General features: G+C 45.0%; 2 protein-coding genes across 2 annotated transcripts; both read right to left on the reverse strand.

Annotated features, from left to right (window-relative positions):
* Positions 1-222: 222 nt before the first annotated feature.
* Positions 223-1357, reverse strand: LOC101767531. The gene is made up of 2 exons (XM_004976538.4): positions 867-1357; positions 223-737 (listed from the first exon to the last, which is right to left on the reverse strand). Exons 1-2 carry the CDS (start codon positions 1067-1069, stop codon positions 449-451), a joined length of 492 nt encoding a protein of 163 aa, XP_004976595.1. The 5' UTR covers positions 1070-1357; the 3' UTR covers positions 223-448.
* A 1840-nt stretch (positions 1358-3197) lies between these two features.
* Positions 3198-17273, reverse strand: LOC101767934 (importin-9). Its single transcript, XM_004976539.3, has 33 exons — positions 16888-17273; positions 15747-15808; positions 15523-15615; positions 14597-14768; positions 13894-14009; positions 13702-13788; positions 13507-13623; positions 13357-13420; positions 13134-13276; positions 12237-12284; positions 12101-12169; positions 11620-11695; positions 11129-11259; positions 10847-10906; positions 9524-9593; positions 9389-9453; positions 9253-9314; positions 9041-9164; positions 8914-8971; positions 8696-8808; positions 7764-7841; positions 7612-7674; positions 7398-7493; positions 7020-7129; positions 6479-6668; positions 5206-5320; positions 4991-5103; positions 4833-4910; positions 4200-4277; positions 3980-4111; positions 3849-3902; positions 3686-3766; positions 3198-3580 (listed from the first exon to the last, which is right to left on the reverse strand). The coding sequence occupies exons 1-33, from the start codon at positions 17015-17017 to the stop codon at positions 3530-3532; spliced, it is 3099 nt and encodes a 1032-aa protein (XP_004976596.1). The 5' UTR covers positions 17018-17273; the 3' UTR covers positions 3198-3529.
* Positions 17274-21489: the final 4216 nt, after the last annotated feature.

Consider the following 21489-nt stretch of genomic DNA (forward strand, 5'->3'; position numbering starts at 1 on the left):
GGTCATGAACTAATTAGATTTAACAGATTCGTATTGCGAATTAGCCTTCGTACAATTAGTTTTATAATTAAACTATATTTAATACTCCTAATTAGTATGTAAACACTGCACAACGTCCTCCTAATTAATACCTAAACACCCCACAACGTGGCCATCCAAAAATTTTGCCGACTCCCAAGGAAACAGGAACTTTAGGATTAGCTAGCACACGAACCACGTAATGTTCTGAAAAGGACAAATTGATTTTCTGATTGAAGCCGAATCAAATTCAGAAGAAACCGCCTTTGTACCGTGTTAGCTCTCTCTTGCAAAAATATTTACAGATGCAGAGGCATCGACACACGCGATGCCAAACCTCCTCTCGCCATTTCATTTCCAAGATCCACGCTAACCAACAACCGTATCACGCCGCAGTGTGATTCTACGGCCAGGCCGGCGGGCAAATCCCCTAGGCAAATAGCAGGGGCTGCCCAGCCGCCGCCGCCGGCCTCGCCGTCACGAGGGGCCGCATCCGCATCAGTCTCCTCGGCGCCGACAGGCGCGCCCTGGGGGCCTGCTTCTTGCCGGCCGCGGGCGCGGCGAGGCTGCCGCGGTGCGCGTCCTTGAGGCCGACGCCGCAGCTCCGCGACGCCTTGAGGCGCTTCGCCGGCGGCTTGGGCAGGTCCTCCAGGCCGGCCACCGCCGCCAGCGACGCGAACGACTGCGACTTGCCGTCGAAGAACTTGGACAGGCCCCTCCTGCACGCACCAGAGCAAACAGAGCAGCGCCGCGTCAGATCACAACCACACCACACACGCCAAGATCAAATCTTTTGTAAGCCTGAGCCGGAAAGAAACCCGGCGGCAATGCCCGCGGCGCGTACGCACTTGATTGGGAGCTGCGTCATGAGGGAGGCCATCTCGAAGTGGTCGCCGGTCGACCCCGACGAGCTGGCGTCGTCGGCGAGCTCCACCTCATCCGACGACGACGTTGAGGAACCCGCCGCGGACGAGTCGCAGCCGATGTCCTCCTCCTGCTCCTCGAATCTGATCGCCTGCTTGCCGCGCGCGAACAGGACGTAGGCCTCCATTCCCAGGAAGATCAGGCGGGGCGAGCAAACAACGCAGATCACTCGAACGGACGGACGCTAGAAATTAGAATGGTGTAACGCGATGCTCTCAGCTGACGACGGTTGCTGGCTGCTGCACGACGAAGGCATGGGGAGGGAATGGAGGAGGAGGAGGCTAGAGCTATAAAGGTAGCGGAGGCAGAGGCACGCAGGCGGATAAGAATGACGAGCGTCGCAGCGTGGGGATACGCGCGGGAGGCGATAGACGAAGCCGTCAGAGGGTCAGCTCGCGCGAGAAATAAAAAAGGGGAAAAGTGCGGTATTATCTACAGAGAAGTCGATCTCATCCGATCTACGGCGCGCAAGCGACTACTTTCTTTTCCCGTTGGAGTGGGAGTGGGTTTGGGTTGGGGCGACGTGGGAACGAAGAGAGGATAAGGCCTCCACCTATTTCCTTGCACGGCTTCGCCAGGAGATGCGGGTCGGCCGCTACAGTGCCCGCACAGGTCTCCCTGCCGTGCCGACCAGCCCCGTCCCTCCGCGTGGAGCCGCGAGGTGGGTCGGCTTCGGCTCTGCAATATGCATCTGCTGCAGCCTGCAGCACCTGACCTTGCAATTTTTGCGGTCAAATATTCTGGATCAGTTTGGTAGGTTCCGGCTTATCTTAAAACAGCTTGGGTTCTAGCTTTTCTGGTGGAGTGATTTCTTCGGCTCTAACTCCTCCTTTTGAAAAATTATTTTGCAAAACAGCTCTTCCGTATAGATTAAAATGGTTAGATAAGATGAAACACCCATAATACCCTTTCATTTTCCTTTTCTTTTTTTCTTTTCTTCCTATTTATTTTTTTCTTTTCTCTCCTCCCATTCCTTTTCCTATTTCTTTTCTCTCCTTCCTATCCTCCCACGCCAGCTGGAGCTCTCCCCCACCGATTCACTCTCCCCCACCGAAGCTCTCCCGCCGTCGGCCGTCCTCTGGCCACCTCCACCCCCGCCTCCCGCCTCCTCCTGGCCGTCGCCGTCTCCGCCCCCACCTCCTCCCGGCCGTCACCGTCTCCGCCCCCGCCTCCCGGTCGTCTCTACCCCAGAAGTCGTCGTCGGCCGCCGCCCACCAGAGCTCTCCCGTCTGCCGCCCGCCCGCCCGCCCGGAGGTGCCTCCGGGTGGGCAGCAACGAGGAGGAGCTGGAGGAGCCACTATTTTTAGCTCCTCCCCGACAATAAAAAGCCTCCAGCTCCGTGGGTGCTTCACTCACGGCTGATGCTCAGATTTTTCTCATATTCTCCGCTCATTTCCAACGAGTTTGCACTATTGTTTGTTTCGGAACGTTGTACCAAACGCGGAGACGTAAAGTCTTTTGCATAGCGTCGGTCGTCTTCTTTTAGTATGATGAAAGGGATCAGAGCAAGCATCAACGTTCGATTCGAGGGTTGCTTGTCGGTTACCATCGGTGTCCCCATGGAGGCAAACAGACGGACGGTCGGGGAAGGAGCCCCGCCGCGGGTGCCAGATCAGCGCGGCGTCAAGTCGCCAGCGGCGAGCTAAAAATATGGCCGCGTGGAGAGCCATGAGCGGCTGAGCGCAGTGGCGAGGAGGCGCGGATGCTGGCCTCTCCGTGGCTCACAGCCGCCCGCTTGTCCACGTCGAGCAGCAGGCTGCTGATGTGGCTCCTAGCGTGACTCAGGGACACCTAAACCGCGCGTCGTTTTCGCCATCAATCGCAGGATCGCGGGTCTCAAATGCTATTGTACGCCAAGTAGGTTAGTAATAATAGTATAATAATAGTATAATACTTCGTTCGGGATAAAACTTGGAAAATGCAAGGTGTTCGCAGGCTCGTTATCAGGCCCAAAACTGCCTAGTTGCATGGGCTGTAAGCCTATTTCCTAGCTCCGCATGAGAGACGCAGCTGGCTGATCAAGGGCCTGTTTGGTTATGCCAAAGGTTTCATCAAACCTACCCTAAAATTAGTAAATCAAATTCTTCGCCACACTTCGAATAGCCATAGAAAATCTTGCCACGCTTTATCGTTAATGACACGTGAGACTAGAAAAAAAAAAGAAATCTTGTCAAGGTTAGGCAGCTAGCTAAATCAAAGCCTAACCTTAAGCGTGCCAACCAAACATGCCGTAATAGCTCAACAAATCCATACCATGAACAAAAGCCGAGGAAACAAGGCCCGTCTGCAGAACAAAAGTTGTGAATTCTGAGATTTTGCGGCCCTTCGATAAGCCAGCTATGGATACCAACATCATCCCACCGTACAACAAACGCACACATGGGTAGCTACATCTTTTACATTTTAAATACAAAGAAGATAAAGAAACCTACGCTAACAAAACCTTGCAATGCCCGCTTCAGAACTGGATCAGTTTTACACCGATAACCTACAACAAGCATGAAAACCACGCCAATGCCTACAAGACTCGCTCACTAGTGTGACGAATATATAGCCTAAAAGGTAGGCTCGAAATCATGTAAACGCATCACTTCCTCAAAACCTTTTCAACAGCTGACCTCTGTGAATCAGATAGGCCCTGCAAAGATTTATTGCCAGACAATGTTAATGTACATTCATACTTAAACCAGGGAAGGTTTCATTTTGATTTATAGTGTGATGGAACTAGTCAATGACATTTTACCTGGCAAAGATACTCAAACAGTGGTCGATCATTCTCCCACAGGTTGGTAAATATGTTTGTCAGAAAATCTGCTAACTTCACCTGAATAAGAGAGATTATTTCACTCACTTTGGCATCATGTAATTCAAAAATTAAAAGAAAGATTTCGGCAGTGAAAACAAACCTCATTAACAGGGTCATTTTTTGTCAGATCATCATCATAGCTGTCATCCTCGTCCTGTTGTACAACTGGAGGTAAATATGGTGTAAATATGAAAATAAATACCAAGGGAGCAATATTTGTTGCTAACAAACCTCATCAAAAACTTTAGCCATAGCATTTAGATGTTCAACTGATGGATTCGCATTTGAAGGAACTGATGCCGAGTATATGATATCATCAGGTATACTAGTGTCACCATTATGCACTTCCTCCCAGTCACTATCCTGAAATGCAGAAGGTTGGAACTTAGAATCAAACAAGCATCTCAGTTAAGAGTTCTAACTTCTAAATGATGAGATGCAGCGTAGAAACCTCTTCGCAGTCATCGTCACTACCACCACCGATTTGTTCCTGAATTTCAGCTAATGTATCTGCTAATAGCGAGAAGATCTGTGTAATCCATATTAAAAAAATGTTCAGTACAAGTACTATGAAAAAGTTAGTTGATGGCTAACATCACATTAAACATTAGCAACAGAATGCATAAATGGGCTGTTTGGTCCATATACTGTCGCCTGCATGTGCCACATTTACTTGCTTCAGGTTGGGTGATTTTGAATATTTAGCTAAGCTAGCTCAGGAGAATCTTGTCACATTTTTCTAAGTAGCTGATGCATGGAACCAGGTTGGCAGAAAAGGTATCTTGGAACAAGTGTGGCTGCAAACCAAAGAGCCACCTGAGTTAGTCAACCTTTCTTAACTCAAGTGTGGCAAAGTTTGGCTTTGGCAAGATGAGGCTAAAGAACTAAATCTGGGTAAATTCCATAGGTTTTCCCCTGAGGGGTTTCAGCCCTCTATGATGATAATAATAGTAATGCTTACAACAGTAGGGGGTCCCCCCTACTGTTTCCCTTTTCAAAAGAAAAAAATGGCAAGTAAGATCAGTGTTGCATTCCTGAGTATGAAACATTGATGGGAGTGGAAATGTGAGTAATCAACTATTACCTTAGCTGGGAGTGGAATCTTGGTCCATTGATCAGGAGCCACCCGAGCTTTTGATCGTGTGGTTATACCTGTACTAGTCTGCATGTTTTTGGGTCAGACTCCAATAGAACTTTTATCAGGCAAAGTATTAACTGTTGAACACCAATTCTTAACAATACCTTAATAAGATGACCTTGAACTTCAACCTTAGATAGCTCAGGATGACGAGTTGATATGAGAAGAGCTAATGCAGTTGTAGTTACCTTTATTTGGTAGGCTCCCTGAATTTCACCTATAAAAAAATATATACCATGGAACCATATTAAGGGAAACAAAAGAGAAGGTAAACTTAATACAGTATTCACTATATGATACTGTCCATGTGAGCACTTGCCTTGTAGCTCTGACCATGCTGACATAATATAAACAAGTGAATTGCCATATCCCTGGGCAGGGATAGAAAGCAAAAGATTGATAAACTGATCAACATTTGGTACACTCAGATGTACCTGCAGGCAGGAAGTAAATGTTACTTTCCCCCCTCGGTATACACTCCAAGTGAAGTAAAAGAGAACATGTGACAGTTAGATTCTGCTACCAGAAAATGGACGATGATGGTACAGAATTTTTTTAAAAAAAATATCCAAGAATACTAACAGACATAAAGGTTGTCTGAGATATTGCATTGAAACTGGGTCGCGATTGAACCAGTTGGGTCACCAGTTCACCAGTCAGGCGCCAGCCTCTTAATATTATGTTTTAATGTTTTGTTACTATTTTCATTACCAATTGTTGTAAAGTATTAAGAAAAGTGAGTCAGGGTGTTAGCTACTACTACTGGTAGGTTTTCCTAAATTTAAATCTCCAATAGTATACTTCACTATAATGTATTTTATTTTAATAAACTATATACTAAAATTATATAATATGATGTTAAAGTAAATCTAATGAGATTATTTTCTGTTTTTTGTTTATTCACACGATTAGAGATTTAAAAGTTCAACCACAGTTCCTATGGAAACATTGATGTATAGTTGCATTGGATTGATCACAAAACTCGTCCAGCATGAGACCAATATGAGAGGTTGAGCTCTCTACATAAGTATAGCAATTAATCAGATAGAGTGAGTAGCAAAATGTGGGGAAAAACAACTAGACAAGCAAAGACCAAAAGCAACAGAAGAAAGGAGAATGCTGTGAAACTCGTGCCTGGACTATACTCCAAAACTAAGTATGTCAGGGAAAAAAAAAGGAGTGCTGACAAGGAAAAAAAAAACATGTCACATAAACATGACAATGAAGCATTCCAGGCTTATAAAGCCATGTTGTAGAGAAGGAAAACAAACATTTAACTACCTGTGCCAAGCCTAACTGGAAATTATAATTATTCATTTTTATTTTTTCTCTCTCGAACACGCAGGAGAGCTGCGTATTGTTGTATTAATAGGAGAAGAAAGAGTCATACAGAGACCCAAACACACACCCAGACATACTATAATTATTCATTTTTATCATGCATGATATCCAAACATGTCATATAAACTTGGCCGAAGTGAAGTGAGGACACATCTTGAACAAGGGTAAGTAATAGTCTAATAGAGCTGTCCTCAATGCAATAGAGATTTAACCAAGATAGAGAAGGGGGTGGGAGGGAGAGATGAACTTACTAGTCTGGCTATTATAACAATAAGTGAGCTTTTCAATCCTGCAATGCTGCTTGTTTGCATTCGTCTCACAATAGCAGCAATAAGATCCGGTATATGGGCAGATAAGTGCGAAGGCATTTGTAGAATGAGTTGCAAAACAAAGCTTCCAACAAAGAGTGATACTGAACTTTCCAACATTGGATCTAAGAGCCTGGCAAACCATTAAAGAACCATGGAATCATTATACAGTAAAAAAAAGAATAGTTAAAATATCTGGACAAGGTAGGCTGGTTCATTATAGCTGAGTGGCACAGAGAATGTGAAAATTTTGGTGTTCTTTTAATCCTCTGCAAAGAATTATGCGTCTATTTCAACAAAAAAATCCCATTTCAAACATATTGTTTGCTTTGCAATCAGAATTGAACTGCAGAGGAAACAAATCTGAGTTTCTACCCTCAGGTGAAGGATCCTGCAATGTGGTTCTTTCAGATATTTCTCAGGCGACTAAGATGGTTGTCTAATGGGGGTACTGTGATATCTTTGTGGCTGATTTTGACATTACCTTGAAGCTGCATCAAGTAGCATCTTGAGTGTATGTCCTTGTTCACCACCCCAAACAAGCAACTCCTGCCGGCCACCTGATATGAATGCTGCCAAGCATTCTGTCGCATTCTAATTGAGAAAAGATAATATTAGGGACACATCTCCAAACAAAGTAGGTTAGCTACTACCTCCATTTCGCAATATTTGCTTGGTGCCTACACCTAGAGGGGCACAAAAGTTAAGTAAACCTAAAAGGAATTGAATCATTCTTAATTACTATATTGATACTATTCTACTAAATATTACTCAATATGATGTGCCTCCTATGCGAAGCAGATAAGTACTGTGATACAGAGGGAATACTGAATGTACAATTGAATCATGTTTTAGCATGTACCTGCATTTCTCCATGGTCATCACTTTGAAGAACAATTTGAACAGTAGAAACAAAGCATGTGTCAAAGACTGCTTTAACCACGACAGTTGGAGCATTCTGAGATATGCAAAGCAGCATTAAGTTTAAATTCACAAGTTTGTGAAAGATAAAGTCAAAAGCACTGTACAAGAAATGATTTCCACTTCATAGAACTTTGAAGCTGTAGCAGACATACTTTTAGTATCATCGCCAACAGGTCCAGTGAACCTGCAACTAGTCCATCCGGCTGGATCTTGGGCTGGCAAACGACCAGAAAATTGAATTGCATAAAGCTGACAGACACAGAAGAACAATGACAGTGATGTGTAAACTGAAATTGCATCTTACTTTCCCTAAAATGGATCCAATTGTTGGGAGGATTCGGGACACAAGGGGCTGTAAGCATCCAGGAGCATTCTTGATGGCCTAAACACTAAGGAATCATGTTAAATGTGACTTTAAGGAGTTAAAAAGAAAAAAATGTACAGCCATCTGGTAACAAAGGACAACAGGTGCACAGGAACCCTTTATGGAATAACATAAAATACTTTGTAGAGAAACAAGCCAGAAACCATCATGAACAGCAAAGACTTTGCTTAAAAGATGTAGTAACATGCCCATCAATAACATTAAGTATTTGGGAAAAAAGAAGTATATCACTACCAAATATACATTAATACTGATTCATTCAACAATTCTTGATTCTGGTCACTTCCCCAATGCAATCTAAAGAATTCTGGACAGAATGGTTCTCGAAAACACTATGAGGGTGCGTTTGGTTCTACGGCAAAATGCATTCTAGCCTTGCTAAGCAAGGGCCGGCATCTGGTAACACCAAAAAATTCTAGCTTCTGGAGGCAAGCTCGCTTGCAGCAGCAAGAAAATGCTTGCCCAGCTTGGCGAGCAGAATTTGCTCTCCCTCGGCAGCAAGCTGACAGTTGCTGCAGAGAATGTGGCCTCGCCATGAGTTTGCACCTAGGAACCAAACTAGAAAGCTCGCTTGCCAAAGCATTGCTCGGATGAGCTAGGTATGAGATAGCCTGGCTAAGCAAGGTACACGGGAGATCCAAACGCACCCTGAGTATACGCAAGAGGCACTCAAGCCTTAGACAACACACAAATATAGCATCACAAGTTTCTTGGTGTACATTACTGATCATGTGTACTAAAAATGAAATAGACTTAAGGTAATATTTGCATATGTGAAATTTGTGAATAATCAGTTAAAAGGGAAAAAAAAGTGGATGGTGTGGGACTATCCAGTTTTGACGAGAACATACCTCTAGCACTTCTATAGCATCAATACTGATGAATGGATCAGCAATGTGTTGAGCCCAAACATCTAGTATGATAGGGGAAATGATGGGCTCAATTAAAGTTGATTGTTCTCCACCTACATTGTCATATGGAAAATTACCAGCTCAAAATTCAAAGCATCAATACATTATATGACGTCTTTTTGCTAAAAAAAAATGGATTGACAAACATGCTGACAGACCAGATTTGATGGCTGATTGGAGGGTTTCTAGAACAAGATGCAGTGTTTCATCAGATGCCTGTAAAAAACTCCATGAAGTCATATCTTTCAAAAAGTAATGACAGGTAATGTTTACACCAAAAACTACCTGCCGCAGAAGATCAACAAGAGATGAGAGTATGCCCATAACATTGGGCTGAATCAAATCCTGATTAGATTCCGGTAAAAGTTGGGCCAGTGCCCTGCAAGCGCCAACTTTAACTGGGGGTGGCCTGAAACATAAATAAAACAAAGATGGATGGAACATTCTCCTTGTGTGTTAAGTCACAAATTGTAAGACAAAAGATTTATAGGCCTTACACATCTGAGGCAATCGCACGAGCAGCATAGCATAGATATTGTTCACTGACTTCCTTACTTATCTGACACATTTCCCCCCAATTAAGCTTGCTGAAACTAAAACAAAACAAAAGCAGTGGAAAAAAAGGAAACTTACCACAGAAGAAAACTTAGCCACAATGGAGAATGCACGTGCGTGAAGAAATGGATACTCATGCACCCCTAAAACTCAAAAGATTAGTAGTGAAATAGGGACACCAAGAATTCTCCACCCTAGAGTAAAGAAAGATACCTGTTACCATAATGTCAGTTAGCATTTGCTCAAGTAAATCCCGCACATTGTATTTTGCGAAACCAGAATCCTAAACAGCAGAAAGCACGTAATAAATAAGAGAAGCAAGCCGTTAGTTTAGTCATTTCAAAAGGAGCATAAATTGCAATCGAGGACTCTCTACATCACCTGCTAGAGCAATAAGCCGCTTCATCATTTAAAAAAAGAGCATTATAGTATCTTATAGGGTTCAAGAATCAAGAATGTTACAGTCAGGTGCTTCTGTTAGTTTTGCAGACAGAGATGGCATGGACGCTAAAATCTGCCAGTTGGAACATCAATGCGAGGTAATATAGCATGCATTGACATACACCCAAAAGAAAAAAATGAAAAAAAATGTAGTGCATTCTCCATAGTCCCAGGCTCCCAGCCCCCATGACCCGTTTCCCTAACTGTCATGGTTTTAGTCATTTTAAAAAGCAGCATTTATAAGCTCTTGTACTATTCAAGAATGTTACAGCCAGGTGCTTCAGTTAGTTTTGCAGTCCGAGAGATGGCATGGACTGTTAAATCGCCAGTTGGAACATCCATGCAAGGTAGCATACATTGACCTACACTCAAAAAAATAAGTGGAACAACAAAAAATATATTACATAGTCCATAGTCCCAGGCTCCCAGCCCTCGTGGCCCATTTCCATAACTACCATGTAAGACAACTCAAAAATACATCTATTCTCCACTTCAGTAGTCCCTACAATTATCCATTGTAGACTCATAGCCATCCCACCAACAGCTCAAGCACAGGAATGGGAATATCTCACGTGGACGTGGCAAGTTGAACCATGAAGAGTTTCAGATAGAAAGCTGTGCAGACTGCAGCAACACAACATCGAGGCTCCTAAACCAGAGGCACAACAATACAAGGGCAAGCTAAACTAAGTGTCCTAAAGTTTTGCACTTTTACTATAAAATTGGGTAGCTTCCTCCAGGAAACTTGGCTTTCTCCATCGAAGGACATGCATGCAAATGCTATGGTAACAAAACGAGGAAGTGTCACAGGTAAGTGCATGGGGTCCACTTATTAGATCTTTAGCAGTTATATTTGTCAATATTTAATGACATGCAAATGGTACCAGGTGATTCTTCATCAATAAACTTCATGCCATCATTAATGTTTTACTCTAAAAAATGTGCCACAATAAAGACTAATGGTCAAATCTGCATGTTGAAAACCCTAAAATGTCAAAACAAGACCCAGAGGGTGTAAAATGTTGCACCAATACCAAGAGAAAATCAGTTGCTTTAACAAACTGCTCAGCAGAACCAAAAGAAGCATAAACTAACCTGTGCTTCACACAACTGTTCTGACAGTGAACCTAGAGCAAAAAGTGATGCTTCATGTAGCTGCCACAAGAAAAATGCTGGATTAGATATCAACAGCAGAAAGCATCATGAGCAATTGAGCATAATACCAGCAAATTTAAAAAGAATGTATGGCGTGATTATGTAAATCAGAATATTTAAAATACAAATATAATTTATTGCTAACGAGACTTAGACCTAAAGCAGGACATGATACGCAAGAAATTGAAGTGCTGAATTCAAATATATAAATTGAAAACTCACCCTCCACCAGTCAGCAGAACCCGCTTGTTTCAATTCTTGAGATTCATGAAAACGCATTTTTGAAGCTTCCAAAATTGAGTTGATTCCATAATCTTCAAAAGCAGTTACTATCTCTTCCAGCAAAAGAGACCCTGAAAACCGAAAAGATGTGAGGAAGCACTGCAGCTGAGTGATTAACAAGTACCAACTGAAATAAAAATTACAAGGGTCTCTATTGTACAAAACAACATCAAAGAAAGAAATCTTTGAACAATGCTGCATTTTACAAAACAACATCAAAGAAAGACATCTTTGAACAATGCTGCATTTGCAGTAAGTACCATTTGATAGATGCAAGACAGTAGTAAAGAAAACTAAGTTTAATAACTGCTTCTCCTTTCAACTTTATGGTTCTTACTTCTTAGAAAAAAGGTAACATACCGCTGGTAACCAGCATTGCACTTTTAATAAAACAAATCAAGTTACTAAGAAAATCAGTTTGCAGTTTGTACCAGACACACGACAGCTATAAGTAACGTCATCCTCATCAGCAACATACTGGTTAGCATCACGAGACCAGCTTTGCACCTAGAAAAACAGAACAAGCAAATGTATAACTAATAGGTAGGAAAACAGAAAAAGGGAACATGAAGAATAACTAGCACACAAAATGTTTGCAAGAAGCATACTCCATCTGTCCTTCCTTAAATGACGTGCCAAGAAGAAACACATCTCTCTAAATTGACTATATCGTATTTAATGTATGCTGCACTGTACCACTGTCACTGTGCAAAGCTCAATCTCTTTCTTTGTTGGCCAGTAAGATTAAAGTAGTCAAGTTTAGACCAAACAATGGTAGCCAAGGGCACGATTTTATAGGTGCATGTGGTCCACTTCTGGTTATCATTAAAAAAGTGCAAAAGTCTGAAACATGATTCGAAAAGAACAAAGGAAGCAATGTTAATATAGTTGCAGTGTTTCAGCAAGGCATACCTGTTCTTCAGTTATTTGTTGAAAGGCTATAGTATAGTATGCTAGCTCCTTTATGTTCCCCCCAATAACCTAGTGGAACAACATTGAAAATCAATACAAACACATGATGCACAAAACTATAATTAGAAAGACGTACCTTTGCTAATCTAGAATTACCCACAATTGTTGTCCATAGTTCAAATAACTGTAAAAAAAAGAACATCAAGAAACAACGGCAAATAACTGCAGAAGTTAGCAGGAAAAAGAGTATCAGCAGAAAACAGAAATGAAAAAATTAGAGAGAATTCCTTGTACGCCATAAAACTAATTGATATTCTCGATCTGCCACTAGAAAAGTTCTCGACCCTGCTGTGCCACCGCATGAATTTTTATTTTCCCTCACCGCCACTCCCATCAGCTCCGTTAGCTCAAACAGACGTTAGGGCTCCATTCAGTGGCAGATTTCTGTGAGAATGGTGTTTCTACCCTTGCTTACAATTGGTCTCATCCAAAAGGGGACGACTGCTCCTTCACCGCCGCCTGCGCCCGCAGATATTGAAACCCAGGTGCTCTGTCCGAGGCATACGAGGACTGTAGAAACCCAAAGCGTCACTGCGGTGGGGGGGGGGGGGGGGGGGGGTGAAGCCGACCGCATCTGATGACTCACACTAATGTCGACAATGATCAGCGCATCTTGTGCCAGCTTCGCGTTGCTTCTTGCCGAGCTCCCCTCCATGGCTTTGCCAAACACTATGGTGACCGTCCATGGGGTCCAGTATGATGGGCTGTACATCTATGTCTAAGGTTAAATGCTCTCCTCGTCCTTCACTTCCTTCCTCCTGGTTGCTCAAATCTCCCCAAAATTTCCTAGTTGCTCTCCAGGAGGAAGGGGCGTGGATGGCATCCAGGTCAGATTTGATGGGAGACAGAGAAACATGCAATGTAGGGAAACAAGAAAATGTAGTGGCACAAAAGGGACAACAGCTTCTTCGGTGGTAGATTGGGGATTTCAAGATTTTGCAACAGCCTACAGGGAATTAACTAAAAGAATTACCTGAATCTCAAAGGACTCGAGACTTCTTTCACTGCCATCAGAATCATAATCAACAGAATCTAAATCCTCTGAACCTTGAATGGATGATAGGTGATAGATCTTGAACGACGAAATAAATGTCTGCCACAGAGATGGTAGAATGGCTGTACAAATTCTCCATTTTATCAGAAAAGTTTGGTTTACAATCAAGCTACTACGCAAAATATGAACCGCATATACTTGCCAGAAATTTTAGCTTCAGGCAACCTGGGAAAGTTCTGTACAAGCTGAAGTAAACATTTCAGCACCTGAGAATAAGACAAAAATAAGAGTCACTACTAAATATATGCGATGCATGCATTCAGTCTCAATACAGGCTGTATGGTGTATATACCTCCATCTGCATGCTCCAGTCATCAGGATTTTGGGACTGCAATGGGGAATTTAAAATGATGGAGAATTGCTCTATTAGTGGATCAAGCATCGAAGTCATTAAACTGGCAGTATCTCTCTGCATAAAAAAGGTCATCAGTTTCCATAATGTGAAGAACAGCAAAATTGACTTATAAGTAAACAAAAAATAACCTACCTTATAAACACCACTCATTGATCCAAGCATGGAAATGCATGAATGGACTATTGCAAGAGCCTTTGCCCGGAGAGAATTTTCATACAGCTGTTTTTCATGGACCAAAGCAAATGAAATTGTCTTCTAATCAATTTGTCACAAGGAAATGGACCACAGGACTAGAAATACTAAAGAGCTATAATCTGAACATACATGAGGAGATGATATTATTCTATACAATGATGGGAATAGCTCTGGCACCAACTTCGGAACACATGTATCATCCAGATCATCGGACAAAAGGGCTAGGCATCTTAATGCTCCACGAACTGCAATACAAAATTTGAAGATTATAACCCGAAATTACGTAACTCATGTCTTTGCCTTCAGAAATGACATTGATATGAATTCCAAAACTAATCATTTTCTTATGCGCTATTTCACTACATAATGTGGTTAGAAACACAGCATCTTAAGATGAAGCTATTCAGATTTAGGCTGCACTGAAACTCCAAAGCAAAGTTATCAAGAACATGTGATGACAGAGCAGGGTATGAAATAAACCAGTCTGCAAAGCATGGTATAAAAAAGTAGGTGTACTTTTTTGAGACACTTGACATAGGCCAATGCCACAAATACTTAGAATATTTTTCTAGGAACATTTAATGGGAAATATCAAAGAATCTATGCCCACCTAAACCCTCAATGCCTCTTTAGGAACATAATAGAATCTATGCCCACCAAACGGGGTATTCATCTGGTCTAAGAAGTTACTAAGGAAACAACACAATTGGGGGACCTTGTGCGTGTAGGAGACTGACAGCATCAAGTTTTAAGCTTCAGGCCCATAAATACACCCCTAAAACAGCTGCATGCTCTCATTTCAATATACCATGAAGCAACAAAAAATATTTACCTCCATTGCCATTGTTTTGGTCAGTGATTAAGTTTAAGAGAAGGGGAAGTAACTCAGGCCAGTCTTCAGGCCAGTCTTGTTGCCCAATAGCTGCTACAGCCATGCTGATAGCAGTGCGAATCTTCCCATGAGAATCATCCAATGACGTAAGCAGGAGCTGCCGTATGACCACCTGAAGAAAATAACATTGAGAACAATGTAATATAGACACAACACAGGTATACAACAACATTTTAAAATTTAAGAATCATACGGTAGTCTACTGTTCTTGACTTCTTGTAACGTACATATACAAGGACAAAAGCATTAATTACAATAACGGATGCCCAGGTGAGATCACAAAGGGCATCTTGTCTATATTTGGGTGCACAGATGAACGGATGTATCTGCTGGCCTCGAGAACGTAGCCTAAAGTGTTTAATATTGCTTTTATATAAAGCAAAACCGTTGCTCAAGAACTCCACACTGAAATGTGTAGATGGCATCAAAGTGGTCTACTGATCACCTCTATTTTTCTTTGAGCCCCAGTTGGGCTCTCAACATCTCACTTCTCACCATAAATACATCCTTCTATTATCCAATACTTAACCGGTGGGAGGCATCCCAACTGTTCTCCTAGAAATTAGCATCAATTCCAAGAATAAAAGGTTGAAATGAAGTGTCACCAGTTGTAATAGGAAAGAAAACGATGGGCCCAGGTTGCATACTTCTAAAGCACTCCCAATTCTTGCATTCTTTCTAGCTTGTAACCTTTTAAATCGTGAACTCAGCAATTGTGATTAAAGAATAAAATGGAAAATGCTTCCATATTCTTGTGCTTGTGCAAGCCAAGGAAGCAATGGAAAAAAGGCATCAAGGGCATGTTCTCAGTTCTCACTTGAGACCTATTTTGTTACATATAAAGTATTAACAGTATATGACGGTACCTTTTCAGAAGCAGAAACAACAGGGGGCACGAAATTCTCTTCATCTTCTTGCCAATGCTGCTTGATGAACTGCTTTAGCAAGACAGCGGCAAGGTAGCAGGTTGTAAAGGACCAACAAGCAACAAAAGCTAGTGACTCATGAAAAAGGCAATCTGACAAACACACATCATGCAACAGAAAGTTATAATACAAAAACAATTGTAAATAGATGGCTGCAAGGATATCTGACGTAAACCAAACGGGATCTCTTTGTTGATTGTGACTTTTGTAAGGGCAGCTCCATATCCTGAGGAAACGTTACAGAAAAAACAGGCTATTGTCAGTTCATGATAGTAGACTAGGAAAAGCTGGCACTTCATCTGTCAAAGAATGGTGACCAATCCAAATCAATTCCCCATAGGCTGGGTAGCAAAAGGCTTCATCCTGAATGACTAGTAATTGACGGATGTCACAACCAACTGAAATTGAATAGTTGGACTTGCATGCTACCAAACCAAAATGTATTGTTAATGTCTACAGTCGCATACTAATTCTATGATCACCTCAGTTAACTACAATAGGAGCCTAGGAGTCATGGCCTCATGGGTACAAATTATGCTCAGATCAATCAAATTTTCACTTTCAGTACAAAAAAGACCCTCACTCCTAACAGAATGTCAAGCAGTATCAATGAAGCTGCTAAACGTTATATCGGGGCCAGGTTCGCTGTTGTCATGTTGTGCTGTGAAATATACTAGGTATTTATGATTCTGCCCTAAGTGTTGTCGAATGGCGTTGTTTGCCCTAAAAGTGTGTGCGTTTTTTCTTTTTTTTCACCCGAGCGGCCTGTAATTATTTTTTTCCCGTCTGGGAACATCTCCTTTTTAATATAATTGGCAGCTCTCCTGCCGGTTCGTTTCAAAAAAGAAATATGATTCCGCAGTTGTGGCCCCAGAATAGAGATGTTCTCACACAGCTATCATATCAAAACATACGAAAGTTGTGCTATTAAGAAGCCACCTGCCAATCGCCTCTGGAAGAGTAGGAGTGTACATAGAGCAAAGCAATACCAATCAGAACCTTAGCATCCAGAGCAACGTTACACTAATGCAATGCAGAACAGGGCAATGCTGCGGCGGCAAACCAGTACTCCTAAATAATCATTCCTGACGCTCCTAGGGGGATCCCATCGCCTCCTACTGGAAAATGGCACGCTCGCAGTGTCTACAGCCAACACGCTACTAGAGCGCGACCAAAAACTCAAGCAAAATCAGGTTTCCCGCCAACGCGTGAAGTTGAATTGTCCAATACCTCAAGGGCGCCCATGATTCAATCGGGCACCAATCGCCACCGAGAGAGGGAGAGAGTAGGTGAGGGGCGGCGTACCGGGAAGGAGGGAGGCCTGGCGGAGCGACTCCTCGGCGTAGGCGCGGACATCGCGCGCGGTGTCGAGCGTGGCCGTCAGGCACTCCACAAGCCACCGCTGGTCGCCGTCGGCGGCGCCCCCGGCCGCCATCGGAACCGCCGAGTCGCCGACGCCGCCTAGGGTTGAGGCTCCGCGCAGAGCTCAGTACGAGCACACCTCCCCTCTCGGTTTCGAAATGGGATCGCGCGGCGAGGTGGTGGTGGCGAGAGGGAGCGGCGGGATTCGGGGGGTTTAAGCTAGGGTTTTTATAGCGGAAGGCAAAGCTGGAGGGCAAGACGAGAGAGGTGGGCAGGGAACTAGAACTAGGGAAGGGGGGAGAAGAGGGCGGCCAGCCGGGAGAATGGAGATGGGCCACGCCCGATGGAACCGGAACGTCCGGAAGACGGCATTTTGGAATGGGCCCGGTGTGCGCTCATTTGGCGCTGACCCCACCTGCCAGGCTGTTTGGTTGACCAACGCTTTTACGTTTTGGGCCTTGTTTAGTTGGCCAATTTGGGAGGTGCCAAATTACTGTTACAGCACTGTAGCACACTGTAGCGTTTCGTTTGTATTTGTGAATTATTGTCCAAATATTGACTAATTAGGCTCAAAAGATTCGTCTCGTAAAGTACAACAAAACTGTGCAATTACTTTTTAATTTCATCTACATTTAGTACTCCATGCATGTACCGCAAGTTTGATGTGATGGGGAATCTTCTTTTTGCATAGTGTCAAAGTTGGAAGTTGGGAGTAACTAAACATGGCCTTGATTTTGAAGGTACCCTCCGCTTTTCCCCAGGGAGGGGGGGGGGGGGGGGGCATTTTTTTTTTGCGAAGGGAAAAAGGACATGTTGCACGGCGTGTTTTGTTTTGAAACCTTGTTTTACCGCAGGATTGAGGTGCGCTTTCAGATACGCCTACTACCCATTCGAATTGAGCTCTCTGATGACTTAGCTTGGGAGGAGCTAAAGGTAAGATTTAGACCATGACATTTTTTATAGGCTACTCTATTACGGCATTTAGGAACTGAACAACAAATTTTTAGGCCAAGACAATGCTAGTATTGCACGAACATGTGGGTCACGATGATTTGAGCAGCTAGTGCACAAAATATAATCAAAAGATCCCTTCTATTTCCTCCTTCTCTATTCTCTTCTACCCGTGCTTCCCGTCGCATGGCAGTTACAACGTGGAGAATTTGAGATTTCACACAATACAATGAGTGTATATTGTGTTGATATGACATGGCATTTCCACGAATCGTGTTTTCAGACCAGCACGATGCAGTATTGACGAGAGCAATGTAGTAAGTAATCATAACATGCCACTATGAGACGTCACAATGCTCACTCAACACGATCTAAGCCCCACCTCTACGAGGGGATGAAGGGAAGGCAAAAGGACACTAACTATAAATGATGCACAAATTACACGTGGCTGCCAAAATGGCTTCAGATGAAAATTGATGTACTATAAAAAAAATAAAATCTTATAAAATTCCAATGATTCTTATATAATTTTTATCCTCATTTGTGCTCGTATAAAAAGGGTTATGAATTTTTAGGCTATGCTACATTAGCCAGGAATAAATACATTCAAATGGTGGTCTATATGTCGCCTTTTAACTTTAGCATAGAACTTTTAGCACTTGTGCATCTAAACATGTGTGCTAAAAGTGATGTGCCAAAGTTTAGCATAACCCTTCTCATTAGCACACCCAAGGGGTGCTAATAGTGCTAAAAGCGATCCCAACTCCACATTTTCCCTAGTTGCCCCCTCTCTCTCCTCCCCGTTGCCTGCCCCCGCTGCCTCCCCCGCCGACCACGCCGCCAACACCCGGCCCTGCCCCATGCCTCCGCCGGCCATGCTTCCTCCGCCAACCCCGCCGACCTCCTCCGCCCAACCCCGCCGTCCTCCTCCGCCGCGCCACCTCCTCCACCCTGCCCAGCCGTCCTCCTCCGCCCGGACTGGAGGGGGCGCGCGGATCTAATACACGACAAAGCACGAGGGGCGCACGCTGCCCACGACCACCCCCCTACACGTGCGCGACGGCCACCGCCTCTGACACCTCCATCACGCAGCCCGGGCGGTCCAGCCACTCCCTCAGGCTCACCTCTCCCCTCCTCCTCCAGTCGCCTCCCTTCCTCCACGTCCCCCCACGCCGCCTGCCACCAACTGCGCCATGGGACGGCTCCATGCCAGACACACCCTCCACTCTACCCATGACCACCGATTCGCCGCGCCCCGCATCTCCACCCACCGCTCTGCCAACCCCATCCAAGCTCCACACGGCCTCATCGCGGCAGCGGGGATCAGGTAAGGATCTGAGCCTAGCGGCGAGGCGGCAGCCACCTGAGCACACCCGCGGCCGGCGAGAAAGGCGAGGTGGGAGGAGAAGTGACTAGGTGAGAGGAGAAGCAGGAGCCGCAGGGGAGGTGAGGGTAGGCACGAAGAGGAGTAAATGAGGCGATGTAGTCATTTTTCACCAAAGATGCTAAATTTTAGCACAATAACCAAACAACCCCAAGTGCTAAACTTTAGCACAATAACCAAACAGCCCCAAGTGCTAAACTTTAACATCCCATTTGAAGGTGCTAAACTTTAGTACTGTGCTAAAGTTTAGCACTGCGTATCCAAACGAGGCTTTAAGAAGAAGAAACGAAGTAGAGATTGGGCCATGGAGCGATCCAGACCACGAAACATTTAACATTTCGTTCCAGCTGTCTCGGCACTCCCGGGAGCGAGCGCACGGATGGTTTGCAAGGAGCGGCGGCGCGGCTTGCCGCGCACTTGCGCAGAGGGCAGGGCCATGGGCGTCCGGGGCGGCAAGTCGGCAACTGCAGGACTTGAGCAAGCCAGCAAGTTGCTCCGTCACAATATATCTTGCATTCTTCTCTTATGTTTGCGTACGAAATTGCTTGGACCTATACAAAGTATCCAATCTTATATACGAGACATAGTTACGAAATTGCTTTGACATATATTTTTGCTTATAATTACAAAAGTTCAAAAAAAATTAAAAAATCCGTGCGTGTACGCGCCCAGGCCCAGCCGTTGCAGGCGGCCCACTCGGACAATAGGCAAAACAAACGGGCGGGCCCCCGACGCACGGCTCTGCTGCGCTCCGTCCGCCACCGCTCCACCCGGGAATCCTATCCATCTTCCGGAAGGTGGGAAGCCCATCAAACTTCCAATATTGGAGATTCGTGCGAACCCTCTCGACCGTTCGATCTGGTTGTCTTCCTCCTCCGCTCCAGCCTTCCTTCGCGCGAGCGCCGCTGCCGACGCACGTCGATGTCGCTGCCGTGAGAGCCGTTAGGGTTCGGGTTTCGGGGCTGGGGCTTCTCAGGTGGCCGCCGGCTTAGAAGGAGGCCTGCGGTGGCCGGCTGGCCCGCCGGTGGAGGCAGGCGAGACGGCGGTGAGAGTCGGCGGCGGACAACCGGATGGGCAGGGGAGGCGGCGGGGGCGAGGAGCTGGCCAGCTGGGTTGAAGCAACGGTGGTGGACGCGGGAGCGGAGCGGTAAGGCGGCGGCGGCGCCGCCGTACGCGGGGTGGCGGAGGCTCCGCGCGGGGGCGTCACGCGCGGCCTGGTTCGCGTGGTGGGGGTTGGCGGTGGCGGATTCGGTGGCGGGAACGCCGGAGAGGGAGAAAATTCAGGCGGCGGCGCGCGTCGGAAGAAAGGCGTCCGCGTGCTGGTTGAGGAAGAAGCACAGTAATGGGCCTATTGGGCCGTGCGATGTATTACTATTTACCTTCCGTGTGATGGATAGGAACCCCCCGCTCCACCACCACCGTTTCGTTCGTTTCGCTGCTGCCAACGCGCGCGGGCAGAGCATGAGTGAGCCGTACGCGACTACGCGTCGCCGGCGAGGCACGGGCCGGCGCATCGCCTCTTGCATTTGCTTGCTGGCTGGTCCTCTCACTCCTCCACTCGGCTTGCGCAAGATGTCCCGTGCCTCCGAAGCACGGGTTGCTTTGCTTGCTTCGACGATCCCTCCCACGCACCTTCCTGTCCCGCTGCCACGGATTGGATTCTCCACTATACGTCGACGACGCCGTAGCCACCGGCGCCTGTGCGAGAGCCGGGCGACGCCAACTCATGCGCATTTATACCCGAGTCGTCGCGGTGGCTAAGACCTCACCTCCAAATCCTAACTTTGGCACTATACAAAAAGAAGATTCCCCATCACATCAAACTTGCGGTACATGCATGGAGTACTAAATGTAGACGAAATTAAAAACTAATTGCACAATTTTGTTGTACTTTGCGAGACGAATCTTTTGAGTCTAATTAGTCAATGTTTGAACAATAATTCACAAATACAAACGAAACGCTACAGTGTGCTACAGTACTGGCACAATAATTTTAGCACTCCAAAATTGGGCAACTAAACATGAGCTAACTCTAAAGGGTCAGTTTGGTGCAGTTTCATGAGGCTTTGACTCCGTCTGATCAGAACCCGAGTCCACTCTGGCATTCGATTAAAATCTGTACGCGAATACACAACGCGAGCAGGCACGTTGACCGATCTTCAGGAAATGCTGGCGCATCTTATCACGACACACGCTGATACAGATACACT

Source organism: Setaria italica, chromosome VII (assembly GCF_000263155.2).
Source record: "Setaria italica strain Yugu1 chromosome VII, Setaria_italica_v2.0, whole genome shotgun sequence".
NCBI lineage: Eukaryota > Viridiplantae > Streptophyta > Magnoliopsida > Poales > Poaceae > Setaria > Setaria italica.

What these genes read in the sequence shown, in the direction of transcription:
- LOC101767934 (XM_004976539.3), bottom strand. Translation starts at nt 17,017, where the DNA reads ATGGCGGCCGGGGGCGCCGCCGACGGCGACCAGCGGTGGCTTGTGGAG. An exon ending in TGTTGGCGATGATACTAAAA is followed by an intron (nt 7,494 to 7,611) that starts GTATGTCTGCTA and finishes TGCATATCTCAG; the next exon opens with AATGCTCCAACTGTCGTGGT. An exon ending in AGCATGGTCAGAGCTACAAG is followed by an intron (nt 5,104 to 5,205) that starts GCAAGTGCTCAC and finishes ATTTTTTTATAG; the next exon opens with GTGAAATTCAGGGAGCCTAC.
- LOC101767531 (XM_004976538.4), bottom strand. Translation starts at nt 1,069, where the DNA reads ATGGAGGCCTACGTCCTGTTCGCGCGCGGCAAGCAGGCGATCAGATTC. An exon ending in ATGACGCAGCTCCCAATCAA is followed by an intron (nt 738 to 866) that starts GTGCGTACGCGC and finishes TGGTGCGTGCAG; the next exon opens with GAGGGGCCTGTCCAAGTTCT.